Genomic DNA, 25,249 nt, shown 5'->3' on the forward strand with positions numbered 1-25,249 from the left:
CCCGGCAGAATGAGAGGAAGATTCTACCGGACCTTTCTCAGTCTAGGTTGGCTGATGGCCGTGGCAATATGGGGGCCGGGGAGAGTCTTGGGACCTAGGGGGACGGGGTAGGGATAGCGATCCCCACGGTGATTGGGAATGGCGGCAGATGGATGAACAGAGGGCCATATCGTAATCTGGGATCACGCCCCCGCTATTTTCGAGCTGTGGCACGCTCCGACCCTCTGGCTCTCACCTGCTCTCCCGGGGAAGGGGGAGGGCAGACACCCGAGCTCAGGCTGATCTATTTAAATGCCAGGTCTGTTGTGAATAAAGCTCCCCTCATCCATGATTTGATCGAGGAGGAAGACGCAGACCTGGCATGCATCACGGAAACTTGGTTGGGCCCGGAGGGAGGGGTCCCTCTGATTGATCTATGCTCTCCAGGTTTCCGTGTGCTGCATCAACCTCGGGCTCAGGGTAGGGGAGGTGGTGTGGCGGTCGTTATTAGAGTGACCCTCCGTCCACAGGAGGCCACTGCCCCTCAGATAGATGGATGTGAATCCCTCCTCTTGAGGTGGGGTCCTGGTGGTCAGTTGGGCCTGCTGCTTGCATACCTCTCTCCAAGCTGCGTAGCAACGGCTCTACCCAGGCTACTTGACGCCCTCTCGGGATTGGCGGTTGAATTTCCCAGACTTATGGTTCTGGGAGATTTTAATCTGCCTTCCCTGGGCGGCGTGTCGGAGGTGGCCCGAGAGTTCATGGCTTCCATGATGGCTATGGACCTGACCCAAATTATTCAGGACCTGACTCACGAGGGGGGAAACACGCCTGATCTTATTTTTATCTCTGGGCAGTGGCTTAATGGTCTGGGGGGGTTACTCCAACATCTCAACCCCTTTCATGGACAGACCATTATCTCCTGCAGTTGGGCCTCCGTCACATCACCCCCCGCTGTCAGGAGGTGGAACCGACCAGATGGTTCCGCCCCAGGCACCTGATGGACCCAGATAGGTTCCAGACGGCGTTTGGATTGATTCCTACCTCCCTCTCCCACAGCCCGGTCGAGTCCTTAGTTAATGCCTGGCAACAGGCTGCTTCGGAGGCTCTCGACCGCGTTGTCCCTTTGCGGCCTCTGACCCGGCGCAGGTCCCGGCTCGCTCCTTGGTTCTCCAAGGACCTGCGGGAGATGAAACGCCGGAGAAGGGGCCTAGAGAGCATTTGGAGAACCAGTCGGTCCGAGTCTGACTGAACACAGTTAAGATCCTTTTCTAGATCTTATCTTGTGGCAATGGAGGTGGCAAAGCGCGCTTACTTCACCACCCTCATTGCGTCCGCAGATAACCGCCCGGCCGCCCTGTTTAGAGTGGTCCGCTCCCTTTTAAATCAAGGGACGGGAGAGGACCCCTTACGAGGACGGGCCGAGGAATTTAGTAAATATCTGGTGGACAAAATTGCTCAGATTCGGGCTGGTCTGGACTCTTGACTGGGCAGTATCTGACGAGGGGGAAGCGATGGGTTTGGCCGAGAACATTTGGGAAGAGTTTGATCCTGTGACTCCGGATGAAGTTGTTGTGACTCAGGGCCAGCCTGTGGGTCCGACAGCCGGGTCCGATGTATCGGAGGACTCAGATGTGGGGGAGGAGGGAAACGAACCGGCTGATGATGATTTAGAGGCTTTGCAGAGTCCTCAGCCGGGGACCTCTTCTCAGCTGTGTGAGCCCGAGAGTGCGGAGGATGATGACCCACAGCTGGCCCTGTTCAAGGACGCCCGACGCAGGAGGCAGACGAGCAGGGACAAACAAAGAAAGACTATGGGACTCCTCGGGAGGAGGCACAGGGAGACCACGCCCTGAGCTCTCTATAAAAGAAGTGTTTGGGGAGGGGCTGGTTGCTGAAAGCAACTTTTCCGCTTGAGAAGACAAGCTCTTGTGTTTTTGTTAACTGCGTAATAAAATCTTGGCAGAAGCCTTTTAGCCTTGGACGCTTTCCAGACTCTTCTTTTAATTAGGGGTTGCGAGAAGAGGGCTGGTTCAGAACAGTTTGCTTTCAGCCCCCCACCCCTTAATACTACGATGGAGCAGCTTCTTGCCGAGAATGCCCAGCTCAACCAGCAACTCACCTTGCTGGCCACTCAGGTGGCACAACTGCAGGCTCAGGTACATGCTGCCCCCCCACCCAGGAGGAAATGTCAGATAGCTATGCCGGATAAATTTGCTGGTAAACCAGAACTGTTTCCTGCCTTCCTGGGACAATGCCAGCTTTATATCAGCGTGAGAGCAGCTGATTTCCCCACTGACCGAGATAAGGTGGGATTCGTGTTGAGCCTTCTGTCGGGAGATGCAGCTCGTTGGGGCACGCCTCTGTTGGCACCGCCTAGCCCTTTGTTGGATAACTTTGGGGGGTTTTGTGACCATATGCGCCTCATGTACGAGGACCCGATTAAGGCGCAGACCGCCACCCGACGCCTGAAAGCTTTGAGGCAGGGTCAGCGCCCCCTACAGGCCTATATCAGCGATTTCCGGCTGCTTAGCCAGGATTCCGCCTGGAATGAGGCTGCGCTCGTGGATGCCTTTCAGGATGGCTTGTCAGAGGAGATGTTGGATGAGCTGGCCCGCGTGGACATCCCCTCAGACCTGAATGGGCTGATCCATCTTTGTCTGCGGATCGATGCCCGGCTGCAGCAGCGTAAGAGTCGCCGTGCCACCCCACAGACCCCTGCCGCCCCTGTTGTGCGTGAGCCCCCAGTCCAGAGGGAGGAGCCAATGGAGCTGGGTGCCGCCAGGTCCCGTCTATCGGTGACGGAAATGGACAGACGACGATCGGAGGGGTTGTGTTTTTACTGTGGGGACCCTGGACATTTGGCTGCTTCTTGCCCGAAGAAGCGTCAGCGGGCGTCAGTGACCAAGCCGGCCCTGAGAAAGTCCCCTGCTTTGCTGTCGGGAAACGGCCCGAGCCCGATCTAGACGGTGTGAACGATCGGGCGAACCACAACGACCACGCCGAGCGACGCCGTTCCGACGGTGCCTGTGAACCTCCACGGCATTTGATTCTGGAGGCACGACTGATCCTTCCTGGCAAGCCAGAGGGGATTCCGGTCCATGCCTTAATTGACTCTGGGGCTACCACTAACTTTATGGATTCGGCCTTTGTGGCCAAATGGGCTGTTCCCCAGTGTCCAGTGGATCCGCCCATGCTTGTGGAGACCATCGATGGTCGAGTGCTCCTGTCCGGGCCTATTACGGCCGCCACGCAACCCGTGTGTATGGCCATCAGTACCCATGTGGAGGCCATTCAGTTCTACGTCACTTCGGAACTGCACTTCCCCGTGGTCTTGGGACTGGCGTGGCTCCGGGCGCATGATCCACAGATCTATTGGTCTCAGAACTTGGTCACCTTCCCAAGTTTGCAGTGCGTGGACCACACCCGCCATATCTGTGCCGGCCAGGTGGAGGGTTCCCCAGGGGTTTCCTTGCCTCCCGAACTGTCCGACTTTGCTGACGTGTTCAGTGAGTCAGAGGCGGACCAATTACCCCCGCACAGGCCCTACGACTGCTCCATTGACCTAGTCCCTGATGCGCCTCTCCCAGTGGGGCGTTTGTACTCCATGTCGGAGCCCGAGTTGGCTGCATTGCGGGACTTCCTGACAAAGAACTTGGCTCGTGGTTTCATCCGGCCCTCGTCCTCGCCAGTGTCTGCGCCCGTGCTCTTCGTCAAAAAGAAGTCGGGCGAGTTACGACTTTGCTGTGACTACCGGAAACTCAACGCCATCACGGTGCGTAACCGCTACCCGCTGCCCCTCATCCCCGAGCTCTTGGACCGACTCCGGGAGGCTGAGATCTTCACGAAACTGGACCTGCGTGGAGCTTACAACCTCGTCAGGGTTCGGCCGGGTGATGAGTGGAAGACGGCGTTTGGTACTCGCTATGGACATTTCGAGTACACGGTGATGCCGTTTGGCCTGACCAACGCCCCCGCTGTGTTTCAGCATTTTATGAACGACATCTTTCGGGATCTGTTGGACCAGTTTGTTGTGATTTACCTGGACGACATCCTGATTTACTCCCCGTCGCGTGAAGCGCATCATCAGCATCTCCGTCAGGTCCTGCAGCGCCTCCGGAAACATCGGCTGTTTGCCAAGTTGGAGAAGTGCCAGTTCTACCAGGTGACCATTGATTTCTTGGGCCACCGCATTTCTCCTGAGGGCATCGCCATGGAACCGAGTAAAGTTGAGTCGTTGCAGAGTTGGCAACCCCCGCGTCGCGTGAAGGATGTTCAGCGACTTCTTGGATTTGCCAACTACTATCGGACATTCATCCCTGGCTTTGCTGCCTTGACAGCCCCCCTCACCCGGCTCCTGCAGAAGAAGACTCGGTTCCAGTGGAACGCCCCCGAACAACAGGCGTTCCAAGCTTTGAAGGACGCCTTCATGAAGGAGCCCATCTTGAAGCATCCTGACCCGCAACGGCCGTTTGTCGTGGAGGCGGACGCCTCCGACATTGCCATTGGGGCCGTGTTACTCCAGGCAGCGACGCCCAACGGTACCCTTTTCCCTTGCGCGTATCACTCTCGGAAATTGAACCCCTCGGAGCGCAACTATACCATCTGGGAGAAGGAGCTGCTGGCCATCAAGGCAGCGTTCGAGGCTTGGAGGCATCATCTGGAGGGGGCGCGGCATCAGATCGAGGTCCGGACGGACCACAAGAATCTGGAAAGCCTGCAGACCGCTCGGAATTTGAACCAACGCCAGATCCGGTGGTCCCTCTTCTTTGCGAGGTTTGACTTCCGGGTGCAGTACATACCAAGTGGGCACAACCAGAGAGCGGATGCTCTGTCCAGGAAGCCCGAGTACACCCGAGTGGAAGACAAGCTTCCGCCCAGGACCGTGATCCCCGTCGAGTCTTTTGCTGCGGTGCGGGAGCCGGTGGATATACGGGCTCGGATCCGGGAGGCGCAGCAGCAGGAGGCGTGGGTGGCTCAGCGGAAGGAAGAGGTGGGGCCAGATTCGCCTTGGTCGGTCACGGATGGACTCCTGTATTATCGTGACCGGCTCTATGTTCCAGGAGGGCCACTCAGGGGACTCGTCCTCAGCCAATGTCATGATAACCCGGCTGCGGGGCATTTTGGCCTGTTCAAGACTCTGAACCTGGTCTCCCGTACATTCTGGTGGCCCCGAGTCCGACACGATGTCCAGTCTTATGTCACCTCCTGCGTCCCATGCAGGCAGGCCAAGTCAGCGACAGGGGCCCCGCCTGGTTTACTGCAGCCTTTGCCAACGCCCAAGAGACCCTGGGGGGCTGTGTCCATGGACTTTCTGACGGATCTACCCCCATCCTCCGGCTTCACGACAGTGTTTGTGGTGGTGGACATGTTGACCAAGATGGCGCACTTCATCCCCTGTCGCGGCTTACCGTCAGCTCGCGCCACTAGTCGCATGTTCATCCAACAGGTGTTCCGGCTGCACGGCCTTCCCGATAGGGTCGTCTCTGATAGGGGGGCCCAGTTTACAGCCCGCTTCTGGCAGGAGTTGATGCGGGCGTTGGACATTAAGGTTTGCCTCTCGTCCGCGCATCATCCTCAGACCGACGGGGGTACCGAGAAGGTCATCGGCATCTTAGAGCAGTATCTGCGCTGCTATGTTAACCTGCAGCAGGACAATTGGGTGGACTATTTGGCCATAGCCGAGTTTGCCTTTAACAACTCGCAGCACACCTCCACGCAGATGACACCGTTCTTGGCCAACGTGGGTTATCACCCTCGGTTTTTCCCCCTTTCTCCCGTGGACTCACCGGAGCCGGCAGCGAACGAATTCATGGCGGAGTTACAGGCGATCCATCGGTTGGTGCGACGGCAGCTGGAGAAGGCCAAGGCCGACTACAAGAGGTTCGCCGATCGGTCGAGAAGGGATACGCCTCCACTATCGGTGGGGGATCGGGTCTGGCTGTCCACCAGGAACCTACCATCCACTCGGCCGGCGAGGAAGCTGGACCACCGTTACCTTGGACCGTTCCCAGTCGAGGCCGTCATCAACCCGGTCGCCTATCGTTTAACTCTGCCACGTTCCCTGCGCGTGCACCCCGTCTTCCATCGGTCCTTGTTGGTCCCCGAACAACCGGCCTGTCCACTTCGCCAAGCGGAACCTCCCCCATCAGGAACTCGTGATGGAGGCAGCACCCCCGAGTACGAGGTCGCCAGCATCAGGGATTCCCGCTGGCTGAAAGGTCGCTTCCAGTACCTGATCGAGTGGAAAGGGTACGGGCCGGAGGACTTCACATGGGAAGACGCGACCGCCGTTCATGCCCCTGCGTTGGTGACTGCTTTTCACGAACAGTTCCCATCCCGACCGCATCCGGATCGGCAGACCCGGGGGAAGGGCCCTGCGGTGCGGGATAGTGTTGTGACTCAGGGCCAGCCTGTGGGTCCGACAGCCGGGTCCGATGTATCGGAGGACTCAGATGTGGGGGAGGAGGGAAACGAACCGGCTGATGATGATTTAGAGGCTTTGCAGAGTCCTCAGCCGGGGACCTCTTCTCAGCTGTGTGAGCCCGAGAGTGCGGAGGATGATGACCCACAGCTGGCCCTGTTCAAGGACGCCCGACGCAGGAGGCAGACGAGCAGGGACAAACAAAGAAAGACTATGGGACTCCTCGGGAGGAGGCACAGGGAGACCACGCCCTGAGCTCTCTATAAAAGAAGTGTTTGGGGAGGGGCTGGTTGCTGAAAGCAACTTTTCCGCTTGAGAAGACAAGCTCTTGTGTTTTTGTTAACTGCGTAATAAAATCTTGGCAGAAGCCTTTTAGCCTTGGACGCTTTCCAGACTCTTCTTTTAATTAGGGGTTGCGAGAAGAGGGCTGGTTCAGAACAGAAGTGGACAGGATCATGGGGAAATTAAATGCCGCCACGTGTTTGTTGGATCCGTGTCCCTCCTGGCTGGTCTATGCGTCTCGGGAGGTTACACGAGGCTGGCTCCTAGCAGTTATCAATGCCTCACTGAGTGAAGGGTACTTCCCTGCCGCCTTGAAAGAGACGGTGGTAAGGCCCCTCCTTAAGATACCTGCATTGGATCCAGCTATTTTAAATAACTTTTGTCCTGTCTCCAACCTTCGCTTTCTTGCGAAGGTCATTGAGAGCGTGGTGGCACGGCAGCTCCCTTTGGTTCTGGAGGAAACTGAGTATCTGGATCCGTACCAATCGGGTTTCAGGCCCAGGTATAGCACGGAGACGGCATTGGTCGCGCTGGTGAATGATCTCTGGCGGGCCCGAGATAGAGGTTATTCCTCTGTCCTGGTCCTATTAGATCTCTCAGCAGCTTTTGATACCATCGACCACGGTATCTTGCTGCGTCGTCTTGAGGGGTTGGGAGTGGGAGGCACCGTTCTGCGGTGGTTCTCCTCCTACCTCTCGGGCCGTTCGCAGACGGTGTTGGCAGGGGGGCAGAGGTCAACCCCTAGGCCCCTTAGTTGTGGGGTGCCTCAGGGGTCGGTACTCTCCCCTCTCCTGTTCAACATCTATATGAAGCCGCTGGGAGAGATCATCCGTGGCTTCGGGGTGAGGTATCATCAATATGCTGATGATACCCAGCTTTTCATCTCCACCCCGAACCAACCCAGTGATGCCCTCGATGTGATGTCCCGTTGCCTGGAAGCGGTACAGATTTGGATGGGAAAGAACAGGCTCCGGCTCAACCCGGCCAAGACTGAGTGGCTTTACGTACCGGCATCTCGTTTAGTCCAAGAGGTTCCATCTTTGGTTATAGGAGGAGAGATCTTACCTCCTGTTGATAGAGCACGCAATCTAGGTGTCCTCCTGGATTCACGACTCAGTTTTGAAGATCATATTGGAGTCGTGGCTAGGGGGGCATTTGCCCAGATTCGCCTGGTACGCCAGTTGTGCCCCTTTCTGGACCGAGATGCCCTACGTACAGTCACCCACGCACTTGTTACCTCCCGTATAGATTACTGCAATGCTCTCTACATGGGGGCTGCCCTTGAAGACCACCCAGAGGCTTCAACTGGTGCAGAGTGCGGCTGCATGGGTAGTGATGGGAGCACCCCGATACTCCCATATTACACCCCTCCTGTGTGAGCTGCATTGGTTACCGGTTGCCCTCCGGGTGAGATTTAAGGTGCTGGTACTTACCTTTAAAGCCCTACATGGCTTAGGCCCGGGATACTTGCAGGACCATCTGCTGCCGGGAACGAATTCCCATCGCCCAGTACGCTCACACAGAGAAGGCCTCCTCAGGGTACCGTCGGCTAGACAATGTCGGCTGGCGACCCCCAGGGGGACAGCCTTCTCTGTGGGAGCGCCAGTCCTATGGAACCAGCTCCCCCCTGAGCTTCGGATGGCCCCAGATCTCCAGTCCTTTCGCCGCGGCCTCAAAACACTCCTTTTCCACCTGGCTGACCTGGACTTACAGGGATTTTAATTATGTTTTTAATTTTTTAACTCTAATTTATTAATTTATTTTAATTTTAATTTATTGTACAGGGGCCTTTAATTTTAATTTTATCTTAACTTCTGTATTTATTGTATGTTATTGTTGTTAGCCGCCCTGAGTCCTTCGGGAGATAGAGCGGCATATAAGTCCCAATAATAAATAAATAAATAAATAATAAATAAACCGGACCTTCGCTGATTTTTCCTGCCTGACATGGGAGGATAATATAGGGAAGCAACTCTACAGATTAGAGATGGCTAGAGGCTGTAAGCGCAGGTGTGGAGAGTTGCTTAACGGTGAATATCTTCCTCAAAGGCTGCCACATTTTCTTTAAAGAGCATTTAATTGGAAGACTGCTCTAATTGCATCTAGCAAAGCATGGGGGGGTTGGACTACGTGAGGTTCAAAATTCCCCCCAAAAAGTGTAACAAGAGAGTTATGTGTGAACAATTGACTTTTCTTCTTTCCCGGAGTACCAAAGCAGTTGAGCAGAAACTCATGTCTTATGTTCCCTTCAATGGACTACTGCGGTCTTCTCAGACTACTGTTTGTTGCAATATCTAACTTCCAAATATGCTTCATCCACCATTAAGGAGCTCACACTAAGTTCATTCACTCCTGATGCAGCAATGGATTCAAAGTCTGCAGGAATTCTTCAAAAGTACGCAAGTAAAGGCCAGCGAATGCTCCAACAATGCTGCCATGCTCCCAAGTGGCGAGGCATGTGCCAGTCAGCACTTGCTAGCATGCTCAAGGTTAGGAAGCCCAATTGGGGGTCCCAGTGATGAACCTCACTAGTCCTGCTGTTCAGGGCCTGAATGGAAAGGAGCAATGAGCTGTACCTTATTCGATTCCGTGTTGTAGGAGTGACCGATGCTGTTGGTGAAGATGAGAGCGACAGTTGTGGCGAAGCGGTCCCAATTGCTACGAGGGAGGCTGGAGATGTTCCATCAGGAGCGGTCATTTCCCGTTTGATTTCTTCGCTGCTTCGGCGGGACACTTGAATGGAAAATTGGAAAGCCTGGTGTTCAATTTCACGCTGGCTCCTACATTTGCAATCTGAGCATTTTAGTTCCATTAACAATCCCGGTGACAGTAGATGCTGCCACCTTGGCCAAAGGAGCAAGATCTATGCTTGTTCCAGAACTTCAAAGAACATATTCTAAGAGCTTAAGATGTTATTCAGAAAGCAACCATTTTTATTTCATTGCACTTACTCTATGATCTTAAGTTGTAGAAGCTCTGTTCCATGTACAATACCTCAAAATGTGTTTGGCAAGAAACAACTCTCATGTGTTTGCTTTAATCTATCTGCAATGTCACATAGCAATAACCATTTTCCTTTCACATCACCTGTTAAGTGCACTCACTGGGATTGAACTAAAAGCAGGGGTCTTCAAACTTGGCCATTTTGACTTGTGGACTTCAACTCCCAGAATTCCTCAGCCAGGCATGCTGGCTGAGGAATTCTGGGAGTTGAAGTCCACAAGTCATAAAAGGGCCAAGTTTGAAGACCCCTGGACTAAAGCTAGGGATGAGATTCACCCATTTCTATGTGTTATTTCACAAACCACCAATATTATAACAAAATGGCCCTTCATACCAATATATCCAGAAGTCCTGTGGGATACTCTCACAAACGTACATTTTTTAAGGGCATTCACAACACAGTGTGTGAAGAATTGCTTGCCTCCACAGTACCCATCATTATTCCATTACCACATTATTACCAGAGAGAGATTTAGCACTTTCCATAGCAGGAACTCTTGGCAGAGAAGCTGGTCTGCTAGCAGAAGAAGTTCTCAGCAAATGATCTGCACAGAAAGGGAATGAGGAAACGTCATCTCAACCTCAGCACAATTCTGACCTGATCCTGCCTACAGGGAGAGGCGACAAACTGGATGGCCCAATACTATAAAGTCCAAGTAGTTGTGCATATGCGCCTGTGCCCATATGTGAAAGCTGGCTTGCTGCTTCATATGTGCTGGGTCCCAAACATCATCTAACCTTTAAAGTGCAGAGGAGGATCGTGTTGCCTCCACCTGTGAAGAAGGGGTCACTTGGGCCGTAAGGCAGCATTTTTCTGGGGCTGCAACTCGGCTGGGAAATTACTCTGCAAGCAAAAATTGGCTTTTCTTTTCTCTCAAATACCTTCTTCCCCAGGCTAAATATACTTTTCTTCTACTGAGAACCTGATTATGTCCTCATTGTTAGCATATGTACTGTAGCTTCTTTTCTCCAGTTTATCACCCTGCTTTTATTGCACTGCATTTGTTTAATTTTAATTTTGGATTCTTTTGTTCCAAACCACACTGAACATTATTTTTCAAATAAAAGAATGGGATAAAAGTGGTTAGGCAAAATAAATCAAAAGATGCTGCCTAAAACCCAGTTGTGTAGTATTTCCTGATCTAGGGCATAAGGAAATGCTGCTGATGCAATGGTTTGGCTGGCAGGGCTCTTTCTCATTTCTGTATACAGTACACTAATTTAGATTCCAATTTACTTTCCCGTGTATATTAAATAATGCCAATGGCATTCAAAAAACAACCAAAAAAGACAAGAACAAAGTATTATATTAAGCGGTGGAAGAATTTCCATTGTTGATACTGTGCTGTTATTTGTCCAGGTTCAAAAGGAAGCCTACTACTTGTTCACATGAAAGCTATTCTTGTGAAAGTCTATTTTAAAAAGCCCAGCCATAAATCAAAGAGCTACACCCAGATCTGAGAACCATTCATTCTCACCGGAAGGGTAAGAAGGAAAGGAAAAGTTGATAAGTAAACCTACCAAGCACCAGAAAAACACTTGGAATGGAGAAATAAACATTCTAGTTTGGTATCGTCTCATTTTTTGTTCAAGAAACACTGTCCTAATAGTAGCAAAAGTGAATAGGGAAAGTATCCGAGAACTGTGGAGGAGGAGGACTCTCTATACAGAATTTGGAGTCGGAGCCTTATGAATAATCTTTCAAAACCAGTGAAGTGTCTCGCTTTGGGCTCAGCCATCATCAGAAGACGCTTCCAAAGACAAGCCACTCTCATATTCTGGAAGGATCCAGCAGAGACAGGCAACAAGCCACAATTCAGCCAAGCCAAGCCTTAGAAAGGCATCACAGGCGGCCAGGGACTCTACCTTCGGATAAAGAAGTGGAGCTGATCTGCCTCCTGCAAAGCTCAACCCCCATCAGTGCATGTTTCTGAACCATGGAAGATTCTGGGGGGGGGTTCAAAAAATGTGCTGGGGATATTCATGGCAAAAGACGCCTCTTACCTTGAACTGGAATTTCCGCATAGTTGGACCTTTTGTCTGATAAAGTAGCAAGCGGCTTAGAGGCAGATATTGGTCCACTGATGGAGTGTCTCTGAAGGGGGGAAAATTAATTTTGAGAAAAGGAACCAGTTTACTAAATCTCAACTGTTGTCATTCACTACTTGAATATTATGCTCCTATTTGAATTTTAAACATATCTCCAAGAGAGGCACCACTAACCCCCCAATAGGTCATTATGATTTAGCTGAGCATGTAATGGCAGAAGATCAGGTTCAAAACTAGCTGAGCCATCAGCTCATGCTGGACTCTCAGTCACAGGTCTGTCATAAAATAAATGACTTGTTACAAAGATTGTGGTTGTCAGGCTTGGCTGGAGACCTTGTTTCTAGATTCCCTAGAGGGTAATTGAATATTTTAATTAGAATAGAATAGAATCTGGAAGGGGTCCTGGAGGTCTTCTAGTCCAGCCCCCTTCACAAGCAGGCGGACCTACACCATCTCAGACAAGTAACTGTCCAGCTCTAGCCTCTTCTTAAAAGCCTCCAGTGATGGAGCGCCCACCATTTCTGGTGGCAAGCTGTTCCGCTGGTTGATTGTCCTCACTGTTGGGAAGTTTCTCCTTAATTTTAATTACATTATAATTAATCATTACATTCACAGTGGTGAAGACTGAATTGGTACCTTAAGGAACCTTTCAGGAATCTGTCAGGCAAACCAGATGTAGGCTACCCTGGCGGTCGTGAAGCCTGGTTTAGCCACTATTTATTTAAATTTATTGGCTGCCCAAGCACTCTGAGTGATGTACAAAATGTGAAAAGATATAAAAGCAGCTAAAAATATTAAATCAAGCCAACAGCCCAGATTAGCATATTCTAATAAACCACAAAATCTAGAAAACCAAAGAGGGACATTAAGCAAATAACAAGCATCAGGCACAAACCCAAAGGGAAGTTTCCAAAGTGTTCCGGAACACCAGGAGAGAAAGTCTTGATCTTTGGGGGGGGGGGGATCCTGTTCCAGAGAGCAGGGCCCTAACAGAGAAGGCACCCTGCCCAGGTCCCACAAGATGCCAACATTTAATGGAGGGCACCCACTCAGCTGCACTGGGTAGGCAGAAGCAATTGGGGACAAGTATTATGCAGATGGTCCTTGCTTAATGACAGCCCTACTTAGTGATTGTTCAAAGTTACAATAGTGCTTAAAAAGTAACTTTATGACCAATCCTCACATTTACAACCGTTGCCGGATCCTGCAATCAGGAGATCGCCATTTGCAATGGTTTGGGATGCAAGCAAAGCTTATATGAGAGGAGTGTTAATATATTTGAATAATAAACATAGACGTAAACTGGAATATAAGCGAAAAGAATTAGAGGAGGAAATTAAGAGGAAAGAGAAGGCTCTAATTTTGAATCCATCTGATAAGAAGATTAAAGAGGTAATTACTTTGTTAAGAGGTTAGTTTAATATGTTGATGGCAGATCAAGTGGCAACCAATTTACGGTATGTTAAACATAATACTTTTTGTAATGCTAATAAGCTGGGTAGGTGGTTAGCTTACTTGTTAATGAAGAAACAAAGGTCACGTAATATAGATAGAATAGAATACAAGGGTAAAGAGGTGTTTCAGCAGAATCTTATTAAAAAGGCTTTTGTTGAATTTTACTCTAAGTTATACGTTAGGGATAAGATTCAAGATGCAGATATAGATAGATATCTACAAGAAGTGAATATCCCTGTTCTTACACAAGAGCAAAGGGAAGGGATGAATCAACTGATAAATGATGAAGAATTTTTTTTAGCAATTAAACAATTAAAGGTGGGGAAAGCACCAGGAACAGATGGCTTGACTGCCGTTTACTATAAAGATTTACAGTTATAAATGGTGGAACCTTTAAAAGAATTATTTAGAACAATTCAATCTGGAGGAGAAGTGCCTCCATCGTGGAAAACAGCTTTTATATTGCTGATTCCGAAGGAAGATCAAGATCTTACCCAAACCAAAAATTATAGGCCAATATTGCTTTTAAATACTGATTATAAGATATTTGCAAAGATTTTAGCAAATAGATTAATGAAGGTAATGCAGCAAATGATTCATAGTGACCAAACAGGATTTATAAGTGGTAGACAAATGAAGAATAATGTGAGACCTATTGTAGATTTATTGGAATTTTTGGAAAGAAATAACCAGGTCTCTGCAGCGCTGATTTTTTTGGATGCTGAAAAAGCTTTTGATCAATTGGACTGGCAATTTTTATTTAAGGTACTGGAGAAAATGTAGTTTGGGGATAATTTTTTACAACCTATTAGGGCAATATATCAGAAGCAAACAGCTCAAATAATAGTCAATGGTAGTTTGACAGAAACATGTAATATTGAAAAGGGTACAAGACAGGGGTGTCCGTTGTCACCTTTGTTGTTTGTTTTAACATTGGAAATATTATTGATTAAGATACGAGAATCAAATAAAATTAAGGGAATTAAAATAAGAGATCAAGATTATAGATTGAGAGCATTTGCGGATGACTTGGTTATTATATTAAGTCAACCAACTTACTCAGTTGTAGAATTGATGGAGATAATAATGTCATATGGAAAAGTTTCTGGATTTAAGATAAATACGCAAAAAACTAAAATATTGTCTAAAAATATGACCATAGAACAAAAGGTTGTTTTAGAAGAGCTAACAGGATTTGAAATAGTTAAAAAGATTAAATATTTGGGGGTATATCTTTCAGCTTCAAATGTAAAATTATACAAAAATAATTATGAATTGTTATGGTTAAAATACAAAAAGAGTTAGATAGTTGGAAAAAACTACAATTATCCTTATTGGGAAGAATTGCAGCAGTAAAAATGAATGTTGCCAAAATTTTTATTTTTGTTTCAAATGATACCTATACTTAAAAAAGATTCAAATTTGGAGGAATGGCAGAAAGGTATTAATAAATTTGTTTGGGCAGGGAAAAGACCAAGAGTTAAATTTAAGATAATGCAAGATGTACGTGAAAGAGGTGGTCTTAAAATGCCCAATTTTAAATTATACTATGAGGCTGCTGCTTTATCATCAATTAGTGATTGGTTTAATTTAACACAAGGGAGATTATTGAATATTGAGGGTTATGATTTGTTATTTGGTTGGCATGCATATTTATTGTATGATAAGAAGGTGGATAATGTTTTTAAGACATATATTAAGGTATGCTCTGTTGCGAGTTTGGAAAAAATATCGACATAAGTTAAATTATAAAATACCAATTTGGGCAACACCTAAACATGCAATAGAAAATATAAATGTGGGATTTAAACATGATGTGATTACATACAAAGAAATTCTTAGGATAGAAAGGAATGTATGGCAATTAAAGCCATATAATATTTTAAAAGAAGGAAAGATAGTACAAACTTGGTTTCAGTATGGGCAGTTACAAGCAAGATGGAAAGAAGATCAGAAAGTTGGTATTTTGATATCTGATGGAAATTTGGTAAAACAAATTAGAGATCAAGGTCAAGCACATATAAGAAGGATATATAATGCACTGATAGAAACTGACTCAGAAATGGAACTTGTTAAAGATTGTATGATAAAGTGGGCCCAGAACTTCCAGGAGGTTATAACAATGGATACTTGGGAAAAGATATGGGTCAGAAATGTAAAATTTACACAGGCTCAAAATTTAAGAGAGAATTTTTATAAAATGTTTTATAGATGGCATTTAGATCCTAAACAATTAGCAAGTATTTATCCGAACTGCCAGCCCAAATGTTGGAGGTGTGGTTGTGAGGATGCAACGTATTATCATATATGGTGGACTTGTAAAAAAGTTAAAGCTTTTTGGATTAAAGTTTGGTGGAACATGCAAAAGATATTTAAGAAAAAGATAAGGTTTTCTCCACAGTTGTTTTTGTTGGGTATTATTACAGATTGTACTGTCATAGATACTAAATTGATGTTGAATTTAATTACGGCAGCAAGACTTTTAATAGCGCAATATTGGAAGAAGGAGGAACTGCCTACTATAGAAGAGTGGACTTTGAAAGTTTCAAACCTGGCGGAAATGGCAAAGATTTTAGCATATTTGAAAGAACAATCGCAACAGAGATATATTGTGGAATGCAGAAGATGGATCGAATATATTCAGAATAAATATGGGACTAAAAAGTTTAATTTAGTATTTGAATAAGTATTAGTTTTACACGATGTATTATCAGTTATTCATTATTGGTTAGTAATTTAGTTATGTTTAAGGGGAATTAAAGCGCGATAGAATTTAATATGTTTTTTTAGTTAGGTAGCATATTTTAGCTTCAGTTTGTAAAGTTAATACCCTGTATTCAGCTCTGGGAAGTCGGGGGGGGGGAGGGTTAGGGAGGGCAAGGGGGAGGGGAGGGGGAGGGAGGGAGTTTATGTTATTAAAAATGTATTTTAAAACTTTTCAATTAAAAAAAAGGAGATCGCCATTTGCGGGCTGCCCAGTGGGCTGTGTAGAGGCCACAGAGCAGCTGGCAATAACACTGTGCTCATCTGATGTCTTGCTTAATAACCGTGTCGCTAAGCAATCAAGTTGCTACCCAAATTTTGGTTGTTAAACAAGGACTTCCTGTATTGCTGGTATTCCTGACTAGGGGTACTTGTGAAAACAGGAACAAATAACAAGCTAGAGGGTTCGCCCCCATTTCTACTTCTCACTTAATCCACTGCTGAAAGGGCTCCCCGATTTCTGATCTCAGGCACTGCGGTTCTGATTGTTCCAGTTAATCATAGTTTGTAAGGAGTTTTAAACTAGCATTTCTCACTTCCGGTCTGTTTCCCTAACTGTGGCTCAGTAAAGGAGGCCGCCCCCTTTGCATCCTAAGAAATATGTGGACTGTTCCCTCTAGGAGACCTTGAGATATGCAAAGTCACCTGGCCGGTCCAAAGAGACAGTTGGCGCTACCCAGTAGATGTTGTTTGGGTGTTTCTATGGGAAGCCGAACCTAAGACACGCTTTCCAGAAAAACATTCGCTTTCTTTTCTTTGTGTAAAGCCTGTTGCCACTCTGCGTCAGGCTTGACCAAACTTGCAAAGGCACTGACCTGCATTGGGGAGACGGCAGCTGCCGGAGGGGTTTTCAGAGGACTTGGGCTGAGTGGAGTTCGGGGAATTGTAGCTCCAGCAGGACTAGGAACTACGGAAGAAGAAAGCAGGTCCAGGTTTACATCTAATGGCATAAATATCCTAGAAGAAACCCTCTCCACCTTTTCTCATTACCAAGTCAACAGAAACCAGCATGGCTGGCGAGGAAGTTGTGTCTCTTTTTGTGTGCCTCCATGCAGCCTGGACACTTCCACTGCTTTCTTAAGGTAAGCTCTGCACTGAAGAGGGCAAAGGAAGTTCCCCAGAATTTGCATTTCAGGGGGATGTCCAAGAAGGCACCGTCTACAGAGCCACAGGTGCTGCCTCATAAGCCCTCCATTCCCCCCAGCACGGACGCCTCTTGCAGCACTGGAGTTTCTAAATTTCCTTCTGTCTGCCTAAGTCTAAGATGTTTCAACTGGTTCCTTCACAGCCAGAACTTTAAACAGTGAGTAGAATGCAGAACAATTTACTTTAAGGGTGGATTGTTTAGTTTCAGTGCTACAATCTGAAATAAAAATAGTAAAGACAAACTAAGAATTTAATTGGTGCACACCATGGGAAAATTAAATGATACTAAGATGAATGAGAGAGACCTCCTGATGGGTCCGTGACGCTTAGATCTAAAGAGGCTAAACTGGTACTTTCTTAGGGCATCTGTCAATTAAAATGCTTTGACAGATGAACCAGAAGCTTTAGTAGTCTCAAAAAACATCCAGAGATGACCTATTTTTGAGCTTTCTTTATTCTTACCCATTTTTGTCATTTCTGCCATTTTTATTTGTTTTTGTTGTTGCTTCCTTGGTTTTAAATGCTTCTAGCATTTATATACTGCCCAGTCATTGGGATTTGAACTGGTTCCTTTCTGGAATAATACTGTAACGTATATAACTAGATGTGGATAAATGTTCTAATCACATTCCAAAAATGTGTCTATTTTTGTGGAACTTTGGTTATATTGGTTGTGGGAAATAGCCAAGTAAATTACACCAGGAGACTGGAAAGGTGCTATACCTCAATGCTTCAAGGACTGAATTCAGGAATTGTGCAACTCCTTTAATTTTTGAAAATTATTTTTTGTTTATTCTTTTTTGGGTTTTTTGTTAAAAGAACTTAAATATTAGATTACTCACTGGATGGCTGTATATAACCTTTCTTAGCAATGTTTCTCTTTGTTGTTCATTCTTATTGTTTTTGTTGTGCTGTAAGTTGTATTTTTAAAAACCGCTACAGAATACATATCTATTTTAAAACAGATGCCCATTAGTGATGACCTTATTTGGGAAGGCATTTGTCCCACTGGAGCTGCCGTCCCCTTTTCTTCTGTAACTCCTACACAGACCGACTCATCCCAGTAAACCCTTTGGGACCAAGTAGGGTTGTGCAGACTGCATGCAAGCAATAGGCAATCGCAAGACACACAAATTAAAGGCAGGACATAAGAAAACAAAACAAAATACATCTAGTAAAATAATGCTTGATTTATCATCAAATCACCCCGTGGGATTAAGAGTCTGAAGTGAAGTTCCTGTATTAATGTTTCACTAATTTTATGCAGCTCCTTAAAAGAAAGATCACCTTGTGAGGCGCTGTCGAAGGACTTGATGAGTGTTTTGACCGTGGGGGTGGGTTCCGAAGATGTGGAGGCCCTCCTGCTCAACCCCATGCCTTGCCGCAGAGCTGCCAAGTCTCTTTCCACAGCGTTCATGTAGTTGTAAACGCGGCCACGTTCCTCTTCTTGCCTACGTGTCAGAGGAGACCCAACAAGATGCACTTTCAAAGGTCTGGCTGAGCAGCCTCCATGATCCTGGGCACAGCAGCCTGACCGGAGAGCAGACAGCGTGTCTGGAGGATGCAGGGACCAGTTCATTGCCTCATCTTTTCAACGGCTAAACATCTTAAGGGAAATAACAAGCACAGCCCCTTTTACAACATGAAATATATGGAACTAAGACAAAATGGGAGCCTTTTGGAATGAAGAAGCATTTTTTTTCATGTTTCATGTTTCATGTCAAGGCATCTTCCATGTGGTGTTCTCTAAATGTGCTCAAGAAAGAAAGAGAGCGCTGTAGCTAAAGGAAAAAGAGTGTGTTTTATATTTAATACATGAGTAAATGGGGGAGGGGGAATCAGGCACTGCTCAGTCAGACGCTCTTAAGAGGAGAAAAAATGGGGATAAAGGGCGTAACAGGGAAGGGACATCACATTCATATATACTTTTGCCATCACTATCTCAATGAACATTTCTTAAAACTATTAACAGATTGTTGTGCAATACCAATTTTCAAAGCAAATTTTGAAAGGGACACAAATATAAAGTAAATAAATCAATTCCAAAATACTTCTAACACAGAACTTTATATAAAGTTCATGCACAGGTCCTAAGTATTCATTATTTTTTAAAAATTAGAAGGTTAGAAAAATCTAGCTAACCAGCCATTAACATTCTAGAGATGTTTTGTGACAAATATTTAGCAACTGACTGCCAACTGACTGGCCTGATGGGGGGATGGGTTTGGGATTTTATTGTTGTTTTTTAATATATGTATTTACTGTTTTAGTTTGGGCATTGTATTTAATTCTTTTTTAACTTTTGTATTTTGGTATTTTTATATACTTGCCCTGTTCACCGCCCTGAGTCCTTCGGGAGAAGGGCGGTATATAAATAAAATTATTATTATTATTATTATTAATTTTCCACAGCAAATGGGGAGTTTCTGTTCTGACTCCCAGGAGGTGGTTCTGACTGTGGTAGCCTCCACGTACGGGTGACTCCTTAGCCTGGCTTCAACACCCCCACCAGCACTCACTCGCTAAGTAACAGAGGCAGCGAGCAGAAGTTTTAGAAACTCAGGCTCTGTTAAAAGAGAATTTTCCTTCAGACAGAAGAATCAAAATGAAATTAAGGAGAGAAGATCTTGTGGGGACTGCAATTGGCTTTTAATGCCTTAGAGGAAGACTGGTGTGGACAGCCTTATCTCTTTCTCTTGATAATGTCGGCTATTCTCTCTCTTTCTTGTCCTCAGTGGCAGCTCTGATGTCAACTGGCCCTTTCCAGTCTACTCAAGTTCAGTAATTCTGAGAAAATCAATGTTTGGGCTGACCTTTCTTTTCTGACAGCATCAAGTTTGCTTTAGTCCAGGCTTCTGGCATGTCACATACCAGCGGTGCACATAACTTTGCAGCACTGCATACTCTGTGCCCCTGGACACGTCACCAACTGCGACCAGCTCTTCCTACGCTCTCCCATTAAAGATTTCAAGGCACTCTTTTAACTATGTGTTAATTATTATGATTGCTACTCTCATTTTCCATTTCAGTTCTGTATGATCCTAAATAGCCACAATTTGAGTCCACAGAAACTGCAACTGTTTCCCCCCCCCCCCCGAGGAAGAAATTAACATTAGAAAAATCTGTAAACGAAGAAAACACTGAGAATTTAGGTGACACTAATTCATTCACTCTGGTAAAGAACCTGAATGTATCCAAAGTCCGAGCCCCACGTATCCTGTGAGTGTGAGCGTGTGTGTGTGTGTGTGTGTGTGTGTGTGAGAGAGAGAGAGAGAGAGAGAGAGAGAGAAGAGGCCAGCCCCACCCAGTCCCAGAGAGAGAGAGAGAGAGAGAGAGAAGGCCAGCCCCACCCAGCCCCAGAGTGAAGGGATGGACCAATCAAGGGGTGGAGACAAGTCGGGGGAAGAGGGAGGGGGTCGAAGCAACCCCCCTTTCTCAGCTGGGGTTCCTTTCCCTTCTTTCAGGCTCCAAGAGGGTGGTGGGGGCATGAACAGCCACAGGGCCAGTCCAAATGCCAGGAGGAAACGGGGGCAGGACCCCAAGATCAGCCCCGCCATTTCATCGCATCTTCTTAGAAAAGATGAGAGGGGAAAAATGCTCAGTGACAGGAGAGAACTACAGGTGGTCCTCAACTTACAACCATTCTTTTAGTGACTGTTCCAAAGTTACAACGGCACTGCAATGGTGACATAGGACCATTCCTCATATTCATGACTGCTGCACCATCCCCACGGCCACATGACGAAAGTTCAGCTGTACTTAATGATGGCTGCAGGATCCCATTTGGCTTCCGACAAGCAAAATCAATGGGAGAAGCCAGATTCGCTTAATGACATGTGATTCACTTAACAACTGCAGTGATTCACTTAAGATGGCAAAAATAATAATAATGTAAAATCGGATGCAAGTCATTTAACAAGCACCTTGCTTGGCTACGGAAATTCTGGTCCAACTCTGGTTGTAAATTTATTTTATTTATTTATTTATTTTAATTCCATTTATATCCCGCCCTTCTCCGAAGACTCAGGGCGGCTTACAAGCTTAGCAGTAGCCTTCATTCTATGTATATGCCTGCTTATTAGGGCTTTCACACACCCCCCAAGCGGCATTATTACAAAGTCAGCTTAATTGCCCCCAACAATCTGGGTCCTCATTTTACCTACCTCGGAAGGATGGAAGGCTGAGTCAACCTAAATTTTAATAAATTTACCATTTTTATAAACCTCTAACAGACGAGCAAAAAAACCCTGTAAGTTATTTGATATTCTCTCATGTTCAGCAATTGCGTGCGGTGCAGCTTTCAGAAATGTAAGAAATTACCATAAATAAATTATATAAACTCAATAAATAAATAAATAAATAAAATGATAATGATAATTAAGTTTCATTAACATACTTGCGTGATTTTATTTCCTCTAGCTCTTTGGTGAGCTTTTCGTTCTTTTCTTGAGCTTCATGCAGCCTGCGCTTTAAGTCTCCAATTTCTTCCTGGGCTTCAGATTTTATGTCATTAGCAATGACCACAGCAGTCTGCAAGTCTGCTTGAAACTGGCGCCACTCTGCAGACTCTTCCTGAAAAGAAGCAGGGATCAAGCAGCAGGTTCCCAGGGAGGGCACCGACAGGCATGCAATTCAACCGGAAGAGGAAGAGACAACAGGAAGAGGCATCTTTTCAGAGTGTGCGCTCAGCTGGGGTGGCGTGTGGGGTGGGGGAATGAAACCCCAAACAGCTGCTGTTTGCAAGTGTGACAGCCTTCTTGGGAAGGCCTGGCAGGGTGGCACCCTCTCACAATAATCCCCTGCCCTCTCCAGCAACTCTTTTGCCACCTTCTTGGGGTTTGCAATCCACACTTTGAGCAACACTGGAGTGAAGGAATGCACAATTATGCTGAATGAATTTAAAATCCTATACTTCCAATCTGATCCTAAGTAGCCCTGGGGAGGGCTGTCGTAACTTCAAACAGTCAGAAAGTCAGATACCTTGAAGAACTCTAGGATGAGAATTTGATTGATAAACACTCTGAAAACAAGATGTCAATTTAAAAAAAAAATAGCAAAAAAAGAGGTCAAAAATAGGGTACTCCAGATGAATCTTATTTTTTGATCTGGAAGTTTCTTAGTAGCATAAATGCAACAGATAAAGTGTGCTTGATTATAGCAAACTATTTGACAAAACATCTCATGCCATGTAAATCAGCAAGTGTGGGCTGAATGGCAAGAAAATTAGGTGGCTCTGAAGCTGGCTCAAAAGTCAGCCAACATGCCCTTCTCAATGTTCTTATCAAATTGAAGGGAATGGGTGATACAAAATTCAGCCCAGGGCCCTTCAGTATTTATATTAGCAATGTGAATGAGAATGTGGAAAGGCGGCTTAGTAAGCCTGCAAAATTCAATGCATAGATAGCACAGATCCCGGAAAACAGAAACAATTTTCAAAAAGACCACGACAGCTTAGAGAAACGGGCTGAAAATATCACTACGGAATTTAATAGAAACAAGGTGAAGTTGAAATGAAAGACAGAGTTCAAAGGTAAGGGATCCTTCATTTAACAGTAGCATTGTGACAAGATCTTGTGACAGTAGTTGATCAGTTACTGAATATGACCCAGCATAGGCTGTGGCAGCAAAACACCCAAAGCAGGGGTGGTTCCCATTCCAATGTGCATTCTGTGTTGGTCTGATCACCCTTTCGGCAGGAGCCGTTTGAGAGCAGAATGGAGGAGCATGAGAGACGACAGTTTCCCTTCACTGAATGTGCTCCAGTGGGGTCTCAGCAAGCATCCAGCATCCCTCAGCTCTGGATTCCTACCCAAAGGAGGGATCCAATGACTGAAGCAGTTCCTTATGAATCTACAAATAAAAAACTGCAGAAGAGACATGCATCATTTCAAACCATTACGGAAAAGAACAAGAAGGTAATTGGATTAAATAAGGAGCCACTTTGGTCTAGTGGTTAAGCCAACAGGCCAGGAAATGGGAGACGGTTTCAATTTCCACCTTATGCATGAAAGCTGGCTGGGTGATTCTGGACCAGTTCCCGCCCCCTCCCCCCCAGCCATGATGACTTACCCTCAGCCGCCTGTGCAGGGTCTTGATCTCTCTTTCCATGTCATGTTTTTGATCCTGAAGCTTCTTAACTGTGTCTAGCAAATAAAAAAGTAGCACAGGATTTAACGATAAACCTGAACATATTTCCTGCATTTATATTTTTAATGTGACTAACAACCAAAGTTCTCTGGATAGACTGCAAAACTGTTATACAAAATAAGTACCCCTCATGTATAAAAATAATAAAGATGTCTGGGGAGAGGTAAGTATATTAAGTATGGTATCCTAACCACCTCAGATTGCGTGCTCTATGGCAAAAGCAGTAGCCTACACGTAAGACCATCGTCTCTGTTGGGATTCAACTCACATCCCTAATTTTATGCAAACATGTAAGCGCACTGCTGAATTTTAACATAAGTTCCTTAGGACAAAATATGTTTGTTTCAGATTAACTTTTCAAGTAGTGCAGTTTTGCTCAAAAGCTGCTATTAAGACAGGTTAGCCACCGCCTTTCAGAGTTTGGCTTTCCTGCTTACGATACCAGCTTTCAAAATCTAAGACTGCCATCTAGTGAAAAGTTCAAGGAGAAAGCGAAGGCCCAATTTGGAACACCTTTCTATATGTACCTTCCTTTTTAATTAAAGTTTGTAAAATTATTTCCTTTACATCTTTATCTCTCAGGTATGCAAGACCGTGTAGATACCGTAACCAGCTTAGACATAGAAGGTTAGATTTTCAACTTCCATCTTTTAGATATTATTCCACCTGGTTTAAAACAAATGATTACAAATTTATTTCTTTGTCTCATTGTCTACAACACTTCTAAATTTGTGAGACAAATTTGGTAGAAACCAACAGAAACAGCCAAGGAAGAAACGACCCACTCAAGAGTGGCAGGGTAAGCAGGGCGTCTAAACAAGCCAAGCAGCTCTGTCGACCCCTGCACGGATAGGAAAGCCAGTTCAGCCACACGGAAAACCAACCTTCACATTTTCCAGACAAGGGTGTTTTCCAGCATAGCATTAACGGGGAAAGACATGCTGCTAATTGTCTCAACCACTTACTCTAATGAAAGTAGAACACTCCCCCTTTTTATAAAACATCCTCCCATTTAACGCTACCTTTGGTTCAGAAAAGGGAACTGAATTGTATATACGGGGTTCTTTAATCTCTACCTACTTTCAAAATTTATTATTCAATGTAATGGAAACATTACATTTCACTGAAAAGCTATAAAATTGTGAACCTGCATCCTCCTTCGAAGCTTTAAGATGCGCTTTTCTACTTATATGCAGTTTTTCTTTCTGAACACAAATTTTAGAAAAAAATATTTCTTATGAATTCCAGGGTTTCCAGAGACTGGCAATGTTTGAGAAAGGTGTAATGGCTAATACTCCTAAATTATTTTAAGAGGCAATTTTCCCTAACACTGGTTTAAGTAAAGTTGATCTTTAATTTTATGCGTGGGGAGGATAAGACTCCAAAATTTATGTAATAGTTTTTTAAAGACCTCTCAAAACTAAACTAATGGGTAAAATATAACAAACATGATAAACTATAAAAGCAAAAATAATCATAAATTGTAAGAATAAAAGGAATAACAAATCAAATAATGTACCTTCATTAATGACTTAAATGAGGGAGTAGAAGGGGAACATCAAATTTGCAAATGACACCAAACTGGCAGGAGTAGCCAATACCCCAGAAGACAAAGTCAGGATCCAAAAAGATCTTGACAAAATTGAACAATGGGCCCTGTCCAACAAAATGTGTTTAAATGTGGAGAAAAGCAAAATTTTACATTTAGGCAGGAAAAATCAAAGGCACAAGCATAGACTGGGCGAGACCTGTTTCAAAAACAGCAATTGTGAGAGGGACCTTGGAGTCCTAGTGGACGATCACTTGACCGTGAGCCAGCCGTGTGCAGCAGCAGCCAAAAAACCTATCCTGAGTTGTATAAACAGAGGCATAGAATCAAGATCACACGAAGTATTAGTACCGCTTTATAAAACCCTAGTAAGATCACACCTGAAATACTGCAGCCAATTTGGTCACCATATTAAAAAAAAGATGTTGAGAGTTTGGAAAAAATTCAGAGAA

The 25,249-nt window shown here is 45.7% G+C and overlaps 1 protein-coding gene across 3 annotated transcripts in view; it reads right to left on the bottom strand.

Moving 5' to 3' along the window:
- The window catches only part of SPECC1L (sperm antigen with calponin homology and coiled-coil domains 1 like), a 77,281-nt gene that overhangs the window by 20,019 nt on the left and 32,013 nt on the right, over positions 1–25,249 (bottom strand). For 2 of the 3 annotated variants that reach the window (XM_081338954.1, XM_081338955.1), the window contains 7 exons: positions 23,171–23,244; positions 21,498–21,673; positions 18,389–18,552; positions 16,771–16,862; positions 11,693–11,783; positions 10,150–10,233; positions 9,262–9,418 (listed from right to left, as the gene is read on the bottom strand). In XM_081338954.1, the coding sequence (XP_081195080.1) occupies positions 9,262–9,418; positions 10,150–10,233; positions 11,693–11,783; positions 16,771–16,862; positions 18,389–18,552; positions 21,498–21,673; positions 23,171–23,244 (838 nt within the window). Of the gene's footprint in view, positions 1–9,261; positions 9,419–10,149; positions 10,234–11,692; positions 11,784–16,770; positions 16,863–18,388; positions 18,553–21,497; positions 21,674–23,170; positions 23,245–25,249 lie in introns of those variants that run through there. The other variant, XM_081338956.1, reaches the window with a different exon arrangement.

This window comes from Vipera berus (genome assembly GCF_964194415.1).
Source record: "Vipera berus genome assembly, chromosome: 14".
In the NCBI taxonomy this organism is placed as follows: domain Eukaryota; kingdom Metazoa; phylum Chordata; class Lepidosauria; order Squamata; family Viperidae; genus Vipera; species Vipera berus.